General features: G+C 44.7%; 1 protein-coding gene across 1 annotated transcript in view; it reads left to right on the top strand.

Annotated features, from left to right (window-relative positions):
• Positions 1-14,245, top strand: part of LOC128442592 (ERC protein 2-like) — a gene marked incomplete in the record, with an annotated part of 144,915 nt that overhangs the window by 39,255 nt on the left and 91,415 nt on the right. Inside the window, 1 exon segment of the mRNA XM_053425129.1 lies at positions 11,851-11,988. Coding sequence (XP_053281104.1) covers positions 11,851-11,988 — 138 coding nt within the window.

A 14,245-nucleotide genomic window follows, 5' to 3' on the forward strand; every position in this document is an offset into this window, starting at 1 on the left:
GATGAGGTTAATCTGAGATCATTTGAAAGTAAATTCAGCGGTAGAAGTTTTCTTATTAGATTATCTAATCATATAGTTTAGGGTTTAAGAAGACACATCCCACTCACATCCACAAACTCCTTATCTTCCCTGCAAACATAATTTAAGTCATTGGATTTCTTGAATCATTATGTTTTCGGGTTATCCGTCCGTCCGTCCCATTCCCGTCTCAGGAATGCCTTCATGGAATTTCTTCAAATTTGGACTCAAGGTCAAGGTCACAGTGACCTCACGTCCCTGTGAATGGAATATATTCGTACTGCCCGTAGATCATTATTTTGTACTGATTTGTTTAGCCTCACACTCTTGGATGTATGTACTGCCACACACTTACTTCAGTAAAACCACACTTTAATGTGTGCAATATCTTTGACTTTGAAGTAGACTTTTAACAATTCTTTTTTCTTTCTCTTTAATTCAGCTTGGGATACTTTAAAAATATCTTACAGTGCAACACTGAAGATACTGAACTAAAGTTCGCTATGCATCACTCATTGATGCCCTTTGCTCTGTCGCTGGAAATTGGATTTTGATCTTTTCCTACAGGCTTCTCCGGGGACAGTCACAATGACTCAAAGCATGGCACCATGATGTCATAGCTGTAGTTGAACTCTACATTGATCCTAATAGTCAGAGGCTGAATATAACTTAAAAATAATGAGGACCTCGACTTCAAATTTAAGAATAACTAGCATGAGTATGCTCGGCTTTTGCGACCATTTTTCAAACGTACGCATCGCAACATAGAACAGTGAAAGCTCTGTTTCTGCCCTTGGTCTACGAGACCGTGACCAATGCATAATGATGGATTTATTTATTTATTTTTTCATATTTGGTTCCCCTTTTTTTTCGCTGGGGGGGCAGGGGTGTGGGAGGTACACATGCAGGGCCGGTTGTGGTGCGGTTTTGGCATACATGCGTTATTCATGTTCAAACACTGTGGTCGCCTCAATCCATATTCATGCTTTTAAAAAGCCCGGCTGCGTGCTCGCAAGTATAGTATCCCCTATCGTGTTCCCTTCCTATAGCAACCACAGACGGGGAGATTCGATTACGTGTGCTAGGACCATGCAGGGCGATATGTGCGTGTGTCTACACAGAAGGATTCCCTGTACACAAGTGTGTGTGTTAGTTATGATAGTGTCTAACGGGTCAGACTTTCCCAGCCCTGGTTCATTGCAAAATCTTTCAGCACTTCCTCTGGCCCGGTGTCATCGCTGGCTCGGGCCAGTGTCACTGGCACAGCCTCCTTTGGATTGTGAAGAAAAGAAGAGAGAGGGGACAAAGATAAAGAGATAAACCGAGATGTTCCCTGGTCTTCTACATTACCTTCTCTGACTGTTCACATTGTATTCATTTTAGCACTGATGCATATAGTGACAAGAAGTGCTTCATGTTCACGCAAACGAAAATGATTCCAACATTACTCTCACATTGATGTGAATGTGTTTGTGTCTAGAAAAATAAATTATTAATACAAAATTCATATACAGCTGAGTCAGTTAAGACAACATTTGAAACTGATGCATTAAGAAGAATGCTATACTTCGTTTGTGGCATCTGGTCGTTGAAGTCAAAGAGCACAAGACCCAGTGCTGCTCATCGACCTCCCCTGGCTACCTATGGCTGCCTGAGTCAAATTGAAGTTACTAATGCTTGATGACAGAGCGACTTCTGGGTCTGAACCCAAGTACTTGAACTCAATCACATGAAGTTATGCTCCTTCTCGTCCACCCTGTTCCTCCAAGGAACGCCGTCTGGCTTTTCAATGCCTCCTAACAAGGTAAGGCTGTTGCCCTCTGTGGTTCCCTGGTGGTGGAATGAGCTAGTCTCCTCTCCTCTGAGAGCAATGTACCTTCTAACAACGCTCACACCCCTATATGTCTGTATCTCCTTGGGTTTCCCTCCCGCTCTGTCTTCTTGAACCGATCACTTCAAAGTCTCCTACTATGCTAGGTCTCTATTGTTGCCTTTCAGCTGTAAGTCATTCGTGATGAAAGTCTCCCCGTTTCACACTTAACTCTCTCTGATCCAATAAAGGCATGACTCCTTGTTTCAATCCAAGTTATTTTTTCCGGGTCTGTTTCATATACGGACGCGGCAAATCCATTTCTTTACAGACGGATAGAGATGTCACTGCAGCCATGGGAGGAAGGGATCTCATAGATGCTGGGACAGTAGAGAACTCTTGAGTGCAGGAGCATGTTCCTGTGTGTGTCCATGTGTGTGATCCTGATAGATCGGTGATGAGGCCACCAATGCCTTTCATCCTAATGGATTCCATCTGACCAATCACAGTGCAGAGACGTGGCTACAGATAAGCCTGCTGGAGCTGGGGAGGTTCCGGTAAACAGCCGGTAATAGCCCCCCCCCTCCCATGTCCCCCTCTGCTCCTATCAGCAATCAGCCGAGGTTAATGGTGACGGCCCGGGGCTGGTTGATTGGAGCCAGGCTACACATCAGTCAAGACGAGCCCGGCGTTGGGCCATATGTCCGACTGCAGCTATTCAAGTCCATCTTCTGCCTGACCACCGCGGGCACGCAGATCAAACTGCACACTCATTCTATCCCAAATCTTTGATGACTCTCCGGCTTGATGAAGACGTTGAACTTGACTGCGTCCTGATAATGACACAAGCCATCACTCAGGCCGACCCGGCGTGACCCAACCTGTCGGCAGACCACTGTGAGTGTTCTGTACGGAGGGAGCTCAGACAGGCACTTCAGTGTCTGTTCAGCCCCCTCAGATAGAAGTGAGTCACAGTTTGACTCTTTGGTGTCTGAGTTGAACCATATGAGTCTTTGCTGTATTTGACCTGTTTGACCACATCTTTATAAAGTGGAGCTGGTTCCAGGTTCCAGTCACACAGCTGGGTGGCCACAAACCTTCTTTTTTCTTTCTTTTGTGTCTCTCTAGCTCTCTCTCTCTCTCTCTCTCTCTCTCTCTCTCTCTCTCTCTCTCGTTTCTTCTTTATTTCTTCCTCTGTCTTTTTCCTTCCTTTCCTCCTGTCTTTCTTTCTGCCCTACCTTCTTTCTTTCTTTCTCTCTGTCTCACCTTCTTTTTTTCCCCCCTCTTTCTCTTCTTTTCTTTCGGATCAAAGGGCTCCCATTCCCTCTCTCCAAAGAGGAGAAAAAGAAAAGAATTAATACTAATGGTGCTGGGAGCAGAGGAATAAAGCGTCGGGGTAATTACCCAGCAATCACAGCAGCATTCCGCAGCTGAGGGGGGCAGAGATAGGGTCTTGAGCCTAAAGAGCATGGACGTGGATCAACTTGGCCGGCACACACACAGACACGCTGGAGCTCACGTACAGCCCGGCTCACACAAGTGCAATCTGTCTTCATGGAGCAGAACCCTGCTCATTCTGCCCTGTGGTCGACCAGGAGCAATCGCTATGAAAACAACGCTCTCTTCGTCCTGCTCGCCCGCTCTCTCCGTCAGTTTCTGCCCGTCTGCATCCCTTTGTATGTTGTGTGTGTGTGTGTGTGCGTAGGTGTCTAATTGATATGTATGAATGCAGTGGAGGGTCCGTGTGTCAATGACTTTCTGGAGGAATGTGCAGGGAGAGGGGGAGGACGTCTGCTTGTCATGTGTCTAAGTGCGGCCCCCATCGCCTGAACCTGGACCGACTTTCATAATAATCACAGCCTGATTGTGCATGTGTGTGTGGGTGTGCATGTGTGTCTGTGTGTGTGTGTGTGTGTGTGTGTGTGTGTGTGTGTGTATTCCTCAGAGAACAGCACTGTATGTACAGAATAAGCCACATGTTACAATGGATGTATAAGGAATTAGGAAAGTGGACGTGGTTTCCTGTTTGTGCATGGATGTGTTCATATGCAAATGTCTTTATGCACATACTCAATCAGCGGTCCTCGTTTACCAGGCTATTTAAATATTTTTGTTCCAGTTATTAAGATTGATTAAAGTTTTTTGGGCCTTTGACTTTCCAGACATTTTACCAAAACATCGTCCTAAACCGCAGCCCAATTGTGTGAACACTATTTAAATAGAGAATCTTTTACTTAGCAATTCACCTTTACAGCCTTTGCTCTCTTGGGTCATAGCATAAACCCAGATTTATTGCAGCCTATAGAAATAAATCAGGTGGATCTATCGCTGGCACTGCCTCTAAATGTGTTGTTGTATTCAAAACCGTTAATAATGTATTAATAATGCCCACAGGTAATAGATTTTTATTAAGAGATAATAATTTAAATAAGTTGCGTTTGATTTTATGCAGAATTACATTTTGTATCGGTAGTTTTAGCCCAAATGCTAAACTCAAACAATACAGTAAATGTTTGCTTCACGTTTGGCTGATGGCAGCTGCACTCATCTGTGGAGGAGCTATGGTCTGGAATTCCCTGGCTCCCTCCCTTTGTTTGCACTCAGATATTTTCTTTTCAATTTAGTAAAATTTTATGGCACTTCTGTTTCAATTCTTTCATTTGGCACTCTATGAATGAAATTACCCTCATGTTATCTGGGCATTTTTGGGTTCAGTTATAATATTGTGGGAAGTGGAAAAAAAATCCCCCTGTAAATTGGATGTGAAATAGTATTTGTTTTTTCTGGAGAGAAGTTTTGAGTTTGACTTTTTTCAAGATCGCATTTGACACAGTTTCTCGACTTCGTGTATGTGAACAGATTTGAGATAAATTTGTCTCATCCTGTTTATTTGTGAGTCTGCTTCTTTCTCTGTATGCATCAAGTGCATGTCTGTCTGCTTTTGTGTTTGTGCTTCTGCATTCAAACGGGAGTGTGTGCCTCGACGGACACAGTGCACCTTTGTATTTCTTAATAGCCACTGGTGGTTAAGAGCAAAATGAACGTTGGGGCAGTGGAGAGGAAGTTGCTGCAAGAGTCACAGGTCTCGCTCGTAATCATTGTGAAACCCGTAGAAAACTCTGTCTCTTTCGATTGACCCCACTTTGACATTTCTTTTTTCCATCCTGGCTGTCGGGAAGTCGATGACCTATTTAGATTCTTACTGTGCACGGCCCTTTTTTTGGTTTGGAGGTAGGAGGATTGGTAGAGAACAGCACAGCAGATTTACACAGACATGCAGATGCACGCTTTTGGGCAGCTGTACCCAGCCCTCTACCGCAGTCAAGCAAAGAAAAATTACTTTATTTGATTCCTTTAGCGGAGAGGGAGAGAGATGTTTCAACTGCTTCCCACAAAAAAAGAAAAAAAAACAGTTCTCTGACAGAAATAAAGAATGACTTTTGCTTTACCTCGTTTAGAAAAGTGCGGGTGATTTCAGAACCTGAGCGTCGTACTTCTCGAGCCTCCCTTCCTTTTCTTCCCCTCTCGGGCACCACTCGTCTTATGAAGTCATTGTGATCCGTCGTTCCGGTCGATAACAGATGAGTAATGACGCCTGGAGCAAAGAAGCATGACATCAGGAAGGTCATCCTAGGGGAATTCGGGGAGAGGTGTCATTTGCCGCTTTAAAGGTCTCTGTATGTTCCTTCAGTTTCCCAAGAAGACGACTCAGCGTTCTGAAGAGGTCCGAAGGGAACGTCCCGGTTTTGAATAAATGCCGGTTGACTTTTCTCTTTTGCTATGTGTGCAGTGTAATTAACATTTTTATGCTAAGCTGCTTATTCAAGGAAACGTTCAGCATGTAGAGTGTGTGTCTGTCTCAATGCTTCCAGTCCAATCTCCAGCGCTGCTCTGCAAAGTGAGGTATTACATATCAAATAGTTTACTTACTCAAAGGACTTCGGGTATTTGAGTCTCCTCATGTGGTCCGCGTGCCACTGCGCTGCCCTCACACACAGTGGACGCTCAGAAAACAAAAACATACCACAAACCCAACATTTCTCATTTTCAATAAACTCAGGAGTTTTGTGAAAGTGGATATTTTGGCCTGACGTCGAAATTTGCCACAGGGGGGCGCCAGCTTACACAGTATCGACGCATCTGCAGTCCAGCGGTGTCGCTCATGCTGCTCCATCTCTCAGGCAGGGATGGGGTGGAGATGGTGGGAGGTGTTGGTAGAAAAGGGAGGGGGGTTATAAGAAGAGCATGTATCCACACCCTCTGCGCTCTGGAGAGGTCACTGTCTTCCCCCGAGCCTCGTGACCGGAGTGTGTTTTCTCTTTGAAGATCCGCAGCTGAGCGGAGGAAGTCCTTTATTAACCTGTGAATCAACAAGCTCTGGTGGCAGGAGATGAGAACAGCGTGCAGGTGTACATGTTTACAGTGCACTATTACAGACACAAACATGCATGCACGCCCCCACACACTCGTGCACAAACATCAAATTCCAAGTTTAATATGTACATGTTTCACTTGGATCGGAGTGTGTGATTGTGGAGTACTTAGTAGCAGCATTAGATTTCCAGTACGTGGTCTCTCATTAGGTTTCTGTTTGACTGTGACCTAGATTCCTCTGGGGAAGTACACACTATGTTACAACACATTGTTCAGTTTGTGGTTATTGTCCCACTGTGTGGCTCTATGTGTGTGTGTGTGTGTGTGTGTGTGTATACATGCACATATACATGTAAGTGCCAGGATCTTTGGTTTTTACAACTATCATAACATTTTCAGAGGCGATGACAAGCGCTGAGTAACGAGTTGCCTTTCAGAAAGGGCGACCAATTACTGTTTGGGTATTTTTATTGTTCCAAAAGCGTTTAAAAAAAATACAAACGATTGTATTTTTATGGTGGTCACGCACCACGCTGGTCTCCTTTTGTGTTCGGCAGAAATGATTCTTCCGGAGGCCACAGAGTTCTGGGTCTCAGTTTGGATGGAAGACTGACGGGTCGACAGGGTTTGTGGTTCTGCCGTTTTTAGATCACAATTTGTCGTCCGAGGGACACAGGGCCTGATACCATTTCCCTAAGTCCTCTCCCACTGCGTTAGAGCTCAGCTTGTCCCAATCACGATCATACAACACAGACTTGTGACCACAAGGCAACAGCGAGGCTCACATTGGGTTCATAAGCCCAGTGAACAGAGAAGGGAAATTGTTTTGTTGGCAGCTATTAACTTCTTAACCTGACATGAATGCACGTTAGCTTTTGACATCCCCCTACTTCACTGTAAAGATCTTCCTGTTATTTGAGAGATAAGAAATACCATTTCTTCAAGTTTTGTTCCACCAGTTAACTGTCCAATTTCCCCCCTGATTTCACTAACTAATTAACAAATTATAAAAGCTTCATTGTAATCCATTTTTGTTCCCATATTTAACCTGCTAAATATTAGTTTCCATATCAGTACAACAATGATTTCTAAAATAATAGATGTAATGCCCCCTCTGTCCCTGTTTTATTGTTTTACCCCAGCTGATGACTGTTCAGGTAGGCTGCCTTCAGACATGCAGTGACATTCTCCAAAGGGGATGAATGTGTGAACACAAATAAGAGCCTACAGGACTTTCAGTGGACTTTCTCCGGCCGGCCCTGTAGAGACAAACTGGCAGAATGTCTGACAGAGCCGATGAGCCCTGCAGGGGACGCTCTGTAGGATTGAGAGTGGGCACAAAAGTGACACAAAAAGAATAACGAAAGCAAATATATCCGCATGAATAATCAGTGCCACACGTTCGAGGCACTGAAAAATATGTAAGAGAGGTCTTAGTGATAAGAGCCGACGCCAGTGTCCAATGTTCTGCAAAACATTTGTGGTTATGCGGTGGATTTAATACGTTAAGTCCTGCCTCCTGCCTGCTGCACCGCCTCTCATCTGAATGCTCATATCTGAAAACCGCTCCAGTCAACTATTATCCTGCAAAATCGTGTAATGTTTAAAAATCACTACTTTACTTTACCACTGAATTTTGTAGCTGTACCGTTCAAGTCGAGGTCACTGGAAGGTAACCGTACTTCAACACTCCAAAGTTTCAGGGGAACCTGGTCCCGTCCTATCAGCTGGTTGATAAAGTTATCGGAGTCCAAACAGCGTGGTTGTAAACAGTGGGGAGCCACATGCATGTGTGTGGGAGATGACTGAGGACGACGTCATAATTTCTCAAGAGGACACACACACACACACTGAGACAGGCAGTCCACACACCGCAGTGCCTGGCCCATAGAGTCATGGTAGCGGCCTATCGTAGGTGGTCTGCTTCGGTGGGAGGTGTGTGTGGTTGCAGAGTGGGATGACATATACACAGCGGTTTAATGATAAAAGCTTCTGTGTGTGTGTGTGTGTGTGTGTGTGTACGAGTGTGTGTGAGAGAGAGACAGAGAGATGCAGGAGGGTGGTTTGAGTTAGCCTCATGCACTGAGAGATAAAATGAATGACCGTCCTCATCATAACAACCAAGCTACTGGGGAGGGCCCCCCTCGCTTTCAAGAACAAAAAAAGGAAAAAGGAAAGACGTGCAGCTGCCCCGCGCCTCGCCTGTCCACAAAAGGCATTTCTCTTCTGAGAGAGTGTTTTGACTTTGGGAATTCTGACGGAATTCCTCGCCCTCTTTCCCATATCCTCCTCTCACGTGACTCCTTCTCACCCAGCGGCTGCGAGGGTTTAACGCCGTGTTTTCTCTGCACAATTTCACAGAAGGCCCGAGCGACGGAGCTAAATATTTCATCCAGTGGTTGTTGTTTTGCATGAGCGGGCCAAAGCAAACTTGGGCCCGGCGAAGAATGTAATCATTTATCTAAGACCAGAGGCGACGTGCTCCATCTGACCTGAAACAGGGCTCTGTGGTGCCCACGGGGACCGGGAGCAAGAGGATCTGCATGAGCGCAAATGTATATGATTTGCTGCGTGTTTAGAAAAAAGCAAGGTATCACAATCTGCCGAGCTGCTAACGGATATTTGTTTGCTCTTCCTTCTGTGTTTACTGTTTGTTGAGATAAGCGCGTTGAAGCATCTGCCTTGCTTGTTCTGCGGGGGGGGGGGGGGGGGTGGGGGGGGGGATGTTCACTTGTGCTTGATGAGGTGGAGAAGGTGAATGTTTTAACACGTGAAGCTTTAGCCTACAAGTGCCCACTGCCCTCGGAAAATAAATCATCAGCCTTCAACTAAAGAAACATAGGAGAATAAATCAAGTAGCCCATATAACCCTCGCCTCTTTCAGTTCCCCTCACTCAGTCTCTGCCCTAAAACTCCATCTTACACACCCATGGCCATAATGAACTGCTGGGAATTGTATCTGACTTTGGTAGTGTGAAGCTTTCCCATCATTCCCTGAAGGGTTTAATGTCCCTCTATCGCCTGTGAGCCGACCAATCAGAGCCTTCAGCTCGGTTGTGTAATGACTGTCATTAACCTATCAAGATCTGCCGTAGGGTACTGGTACTGGTATTTTTTTCCCACCCCCCTCCTGCCGCTTTCCCTCCAATTTCTAAAAACCAAGATGTCTCCTTTAAGTCCTTGTTCTTGCCCTCCGGGGAGCAGAGAACACCAAAGTCTACAGTCTAATTGGATTCATTTGTAAAATAGCTGTGGAGATTTGGACATTATCTATCTATGTACCCATGACTGGAATGCAGCTTATTCTCCCCATTGGAGATTTTTTTTTACCCCCGTCACCATTTCAGTTAAATGTGGTCTCTTGATGGCCTGAAGTGCTTTCCCTTGTTTTTATTGGATTCTCATGTTCATTAAATAATGGATTCTTCAGTGCATGTGTGTCTCCTTTGCACAGCACAGTCCCTGATCTGAGGAAGGACCAGTTGGTTCAAATATGGTATTAATGTTTCACAGTGGTGAGTGAATGGTGCTTTGTTTGTTTGTGGAAAAAACCACTGAGGAAGTCTGAGGAAATGCTCTGTGCAGGAATCTCAGGGGGTCTGTCGACTTTTCAAACAACGTTTTATTTTTAATCCATATTATATTAACTCATCATTTAAAGGAATATGGAGTTTGCTTATGGTGGTTACGATAAGACACAAGCAGGACAACATGTCAGCATGTCCTGTCACCACTTGTGTTGTCCCTTTGTGAGGTCACTTGACAAAATGATGAATGCAACATGTGAGATCTTTTTTGTTGTAGAAATCAGAAACTTCAGGGTTCAGTGAAGAAAACAGCTGACAAAACCTTTTTGATGTGGAGCAAAGGTACACAGGGAAGTGTTCTGGTTTCACGACTTGGTATGTGGTATGTCCAATATGTTCATGGTACCACGTGGTCGGTGGACATGTGGACGGATCACAATGCTGACAAACTCCTGGAAATGCCTTCTCGACCGATGGACACAGCTTTTTGAATGGTGTGTATATTCTTATTTTGTTGATGTGCTCTGCTCTAGTGACGTCTCTTGCACATCTGTCCATCGAAGGTTCAGGAAAAAAAGGACATACAGATTGTTAAACCTTATGAGGCAACTTGTAATTTGTGAATATAGGCTGTACAAATAAAATTGGATTTGGTTTGATTTGACTGCACGCTCCCTCACGGCTAACAACATCTGTGACTTTGTAACGTCTGACGTAAATTTGACGTCTTGTAGCGGCCTTTTATTGTGACCAGGCCGAGACGCACCTGAAACGTGGGAGTGCTCTCTAGCATGAATTTAAACAAATTTGTTAATGAAATTTAAGAGAAATAAGCTATTGTGTGCTTCAAAAAATGACTACATCTTTATTTTAACTCCTAGACTCTCATTGCTTTGCGCTGTGTTCTATTCCAGCTGCATCTGCTAGTGTTTTGCCTGGTACAGCTCGGGGCTTTTGGCTCTTTTTTGTGTGTGTGTGTTATAGTGTGTGTCCTTGTGTGCCTGGGTATTTGTCTTTGTGTACGTTTGTGTTCTGTTTTGCAAATGATCATCAGATAAAGGTTGTTGAACACCACAACTGGCTATTACACCACCACTTCAGCGACATGAGGTTAGCCACAGAGAGGCAGATGCAGAGACTCAGAGCTCTCTTTTAACGACCTCTGTGCACGGATTAAGGCCCACGGTGCAAGTGCTCTCAGAGCGAGTCCGGATCCACTTCTACCAGTTTAACGTCAGAGAAAAAAGGTTTTGTACTAAGTCTCATACTCGGCGCAATCACTTTCCACTGCTCAATATAGCAACACGCCTGAGAACACATCCTTTAAGCCCAACACGCCTGTGGGCACTTAAGGGGTGCATGGGCGTTCGCTGTGTCATGGGCTCTGGAAGGGAAATGACAACTGTGTCGGTCTGAAATCGGCAAAGACACTTGTTTTGCCCTTGTGCCCTTTGTGGGCTGAAGCTGTTACAGTTTACCACTGTTCTGTCAGACTCTCCAGTGTTTAAACTGCTGATGAGGGTAAAAAAAGCATTGAAACTAAAATTCTGTTTATGCTTCATCCTAATCTGGTCCAAATCTTCATACCACAACATGAGAAAAAAATGTAACTGTACGGGATATTACTGGAAACAATCTTGAAAGCGTGTGCCAATCGTGATGATTTAAAAAGAGCAAATAAACAACAAACAAAGGAACAAAGCTGTCATAGCTGATAGAAACCAAGTGGGTTGATGCCGCCCGGCCTCGTGCTCCCTCCTCAGAGGCTTGGTCGTTTACACCCTGCCACCAAGCTTTCGACTTAGAAGAAGAATTAACTTCTTCTTTCCACATGAATCCATCCATAATTGTCTTTACTCGAGCTATACAGTGGAGGCTTTCATCGCTGCTCATCTTTGAGATGCCCGGCCAGAGTGGAAGACATTACAGCAGGAAATTGAAGAATGCAGCCAGAGGCTGAGCGCACTGTTCATGGGCTAGGTTCATCTTCTCGATGAATCAGTGGCCAATGGAATCATTTTTGTTGGTGGCACTCCGTGATTCTTTTACTCTTTTTGATTGTTTTGTGCTTGTTTCACATCAACATGCTGCTAATCCTGTTCTCTGTCCTTCTTTCTCCAGATTGAGAACCTGCTGGAGCAGTTAAAGGATAAAGACAAACAGCTGGCTGGGTTGAGGGAAAGGGTCCGGGGCCTGCAAACCGACTCCAGTAACACAGACACAGCCCTGACCACACTGGAGGAGGCTTTATCAGAAAAGGTACAGAACAAAGTGAGGGATGGGGGGCAGGGACATTTCTCTGTTGTTGAATGCATGGTGTGTGAGCAATGCTGTTGATGGAGAGGCTGAAACTTGTTTGTCAGATGTTGACAATGAAAACTCACAAAGAAACCATTAGACCACCACTTGGCCTGGAAAGGTATGGAAATCTTTACGCATTGGGGCACACTTGTCTTTCAGGAAGCTGGTCCACGGCGCACAGCTTAATTAAGTTGCATGCTTTGCTATGACTCACTGCCATAATTTACAGACACAGCCCTCTAATTTATAGACCTTGGACCACACCAGATGAGGTCCTGTCTGAAAAACAGTAAGGGGGAGATGGAGGCACAGGAAGAAGGGAGGTCCAAGGTGAACATAGACAGAGGATTAGTCCCTGTCTCTAGCTGCGCTGAACATAGGGAGGGAATGATCTATAGAATAAGAGGAGGATAGAAGTTTCTGAAAGGGGGAGGGAGGGAAGAATGGAAAAGCCGAATGGCAGAAGAGGCACAGCTCTGATGGAAGAGGTGGCCTCAGAATTAAGGCAGGCAGAGGTCAAGGAATGCAAGGGTGGAGACAGAGTAAAAAATGAGTGACTTCTGCAAAGGCATATGGAAGAGGAAGAGAAAAAACAGAGCCGGGGAGAGAAATACATTTTACGAAGACACAGACGGATTGAAATTCAATTCAGCCACAAACTCGTATTGGAAAACATGAAGCAACTGTCAGAAAGAGAGAGAGATAATGCAGACACGGTGTGATGTTACTTCTCAGAGGGGATATGTACATTCCAAGTCCAAGGGGTGTTTTAATAATATCGAGTTTCCTTCTTTATCAATTGGATTTAATTCCATACTTTATTTTTTAAATTTGCTGGTCCAATACTCAGCAGGTATAAGCACAGGTCTGCATGTGGCTTTATGCACAGACAAGATGCACTGCAGCGAAAAACCATAGAGCCAAACCAGCCTGTGGTTCAAGGTGAAGTAAGACTTGCTCCACATGGGCGGATGGGTGAGTGAATGGATTGGATGTTGGTCGTAAACATTCAGTGTTTGTTGTTTTCTGGCAACGCGACGGAGCAGCTGGTCTCCATAAAGCCTCACCTCAACACTACTGAGCTATAGCACGCCGCCACAAACACTGGAAGATGAATGGCCGCTTTGGCGTTTTGTTTTCAGGAAAATGAACCGCGTTTAATCGCACAGGTCACTTACCCAATAAAAACCCCGTCGATTTTACTGTATTCCCGAGGAAGCAAGTTACTTTCGAGAAGTTGGAATGCTGACGCAAATTCCTGCTTTGAATAATGGTGTTTTTTTCCCTCTTGTCTACACAAGCCTTTGGCGATGTGTTTATGGATTTGCACTCATGGTTACAGGGTGCCAGCGATTTCTAATTGAAGACAGGCTGGAAACGCAGGACAGGTTTGATGTTGCATTGTACTGACCATGACCGTGGAGATGTCAAACCCAAGTCTGCGAGTGTACACACGCTACCTTGAACTGACTGGCATGATTTCAGAGTGGCTCCATCTTGCTTCGCTTTGTTGCGTGTTCAAAGTTGTTGGTACTGCAGTCTAAAAAAATGATTGCAGTGCAGGCTAAAAATGGTTCCCATTTACGTTTGTTTGTACTGGAGGCTAAAAGATGGATGCTGGTTTACATTTTGTTAGCACTGGCTGCTGGTTAAGAGTTTGGAGAGTTCCCTCTTTGGACAGATGTTCATGTCCAACAGCACTGGGCTGGAAACTGGGCTGCCCCAGTTTCATGTGGTCCAATGTACACACACTGTATATGTGTACTTTTATGCCTTTGGATTTGTTATTGCATATTCCTGTTTGTAACAATAGGTTAAGTTGTCGGTCAAGTGTGTTTTCATGTTAGGGAAGGTAGGAAAGTATTAAGAATGAACCCTCCATGCTAGAAATCCTAAATGTAGCGTTTGCAAACCAGTTTGTGAGGGTTTGGGTCTGAGTGTTTTGTTTGAAGCTGTTTTAAAGACGTAGAGAACGTTGAGAAAATCCAAAACTCAACCTTTCTTGGTTATACATTAATAAAATAGAAAAAACAGATGTAAACAAAAGTTACTCCTGAGTGGAGGGAGTCATTTGCGCAGTCTGATGAAGTTGCTCCCTGAGGCGACACAGTAGCTCTTAACAGCATTTTAACTTAAAGTCTGTAAAGTCGATACAATATCGGTGCTGAGTCAGCCAGCGGCGCCTCCTTATGAGAAGTACTTCACCGCTGCGTGT

This window comes from Pleuronectes platessa, chromosome 6 (genome assembly GCF_947347685.1).
Source record: "Pleuronectes platessa chromosome 6, fPlePla1.1, whole genome shotgun sequence".
NCBI classification, from domain to species: Eukaryota; Metazoa; Chordata; class Actinopteri; order Pleuronectiformes; family Pleuronectidae; genus Pleuronectes; species Pleuronectes platessa.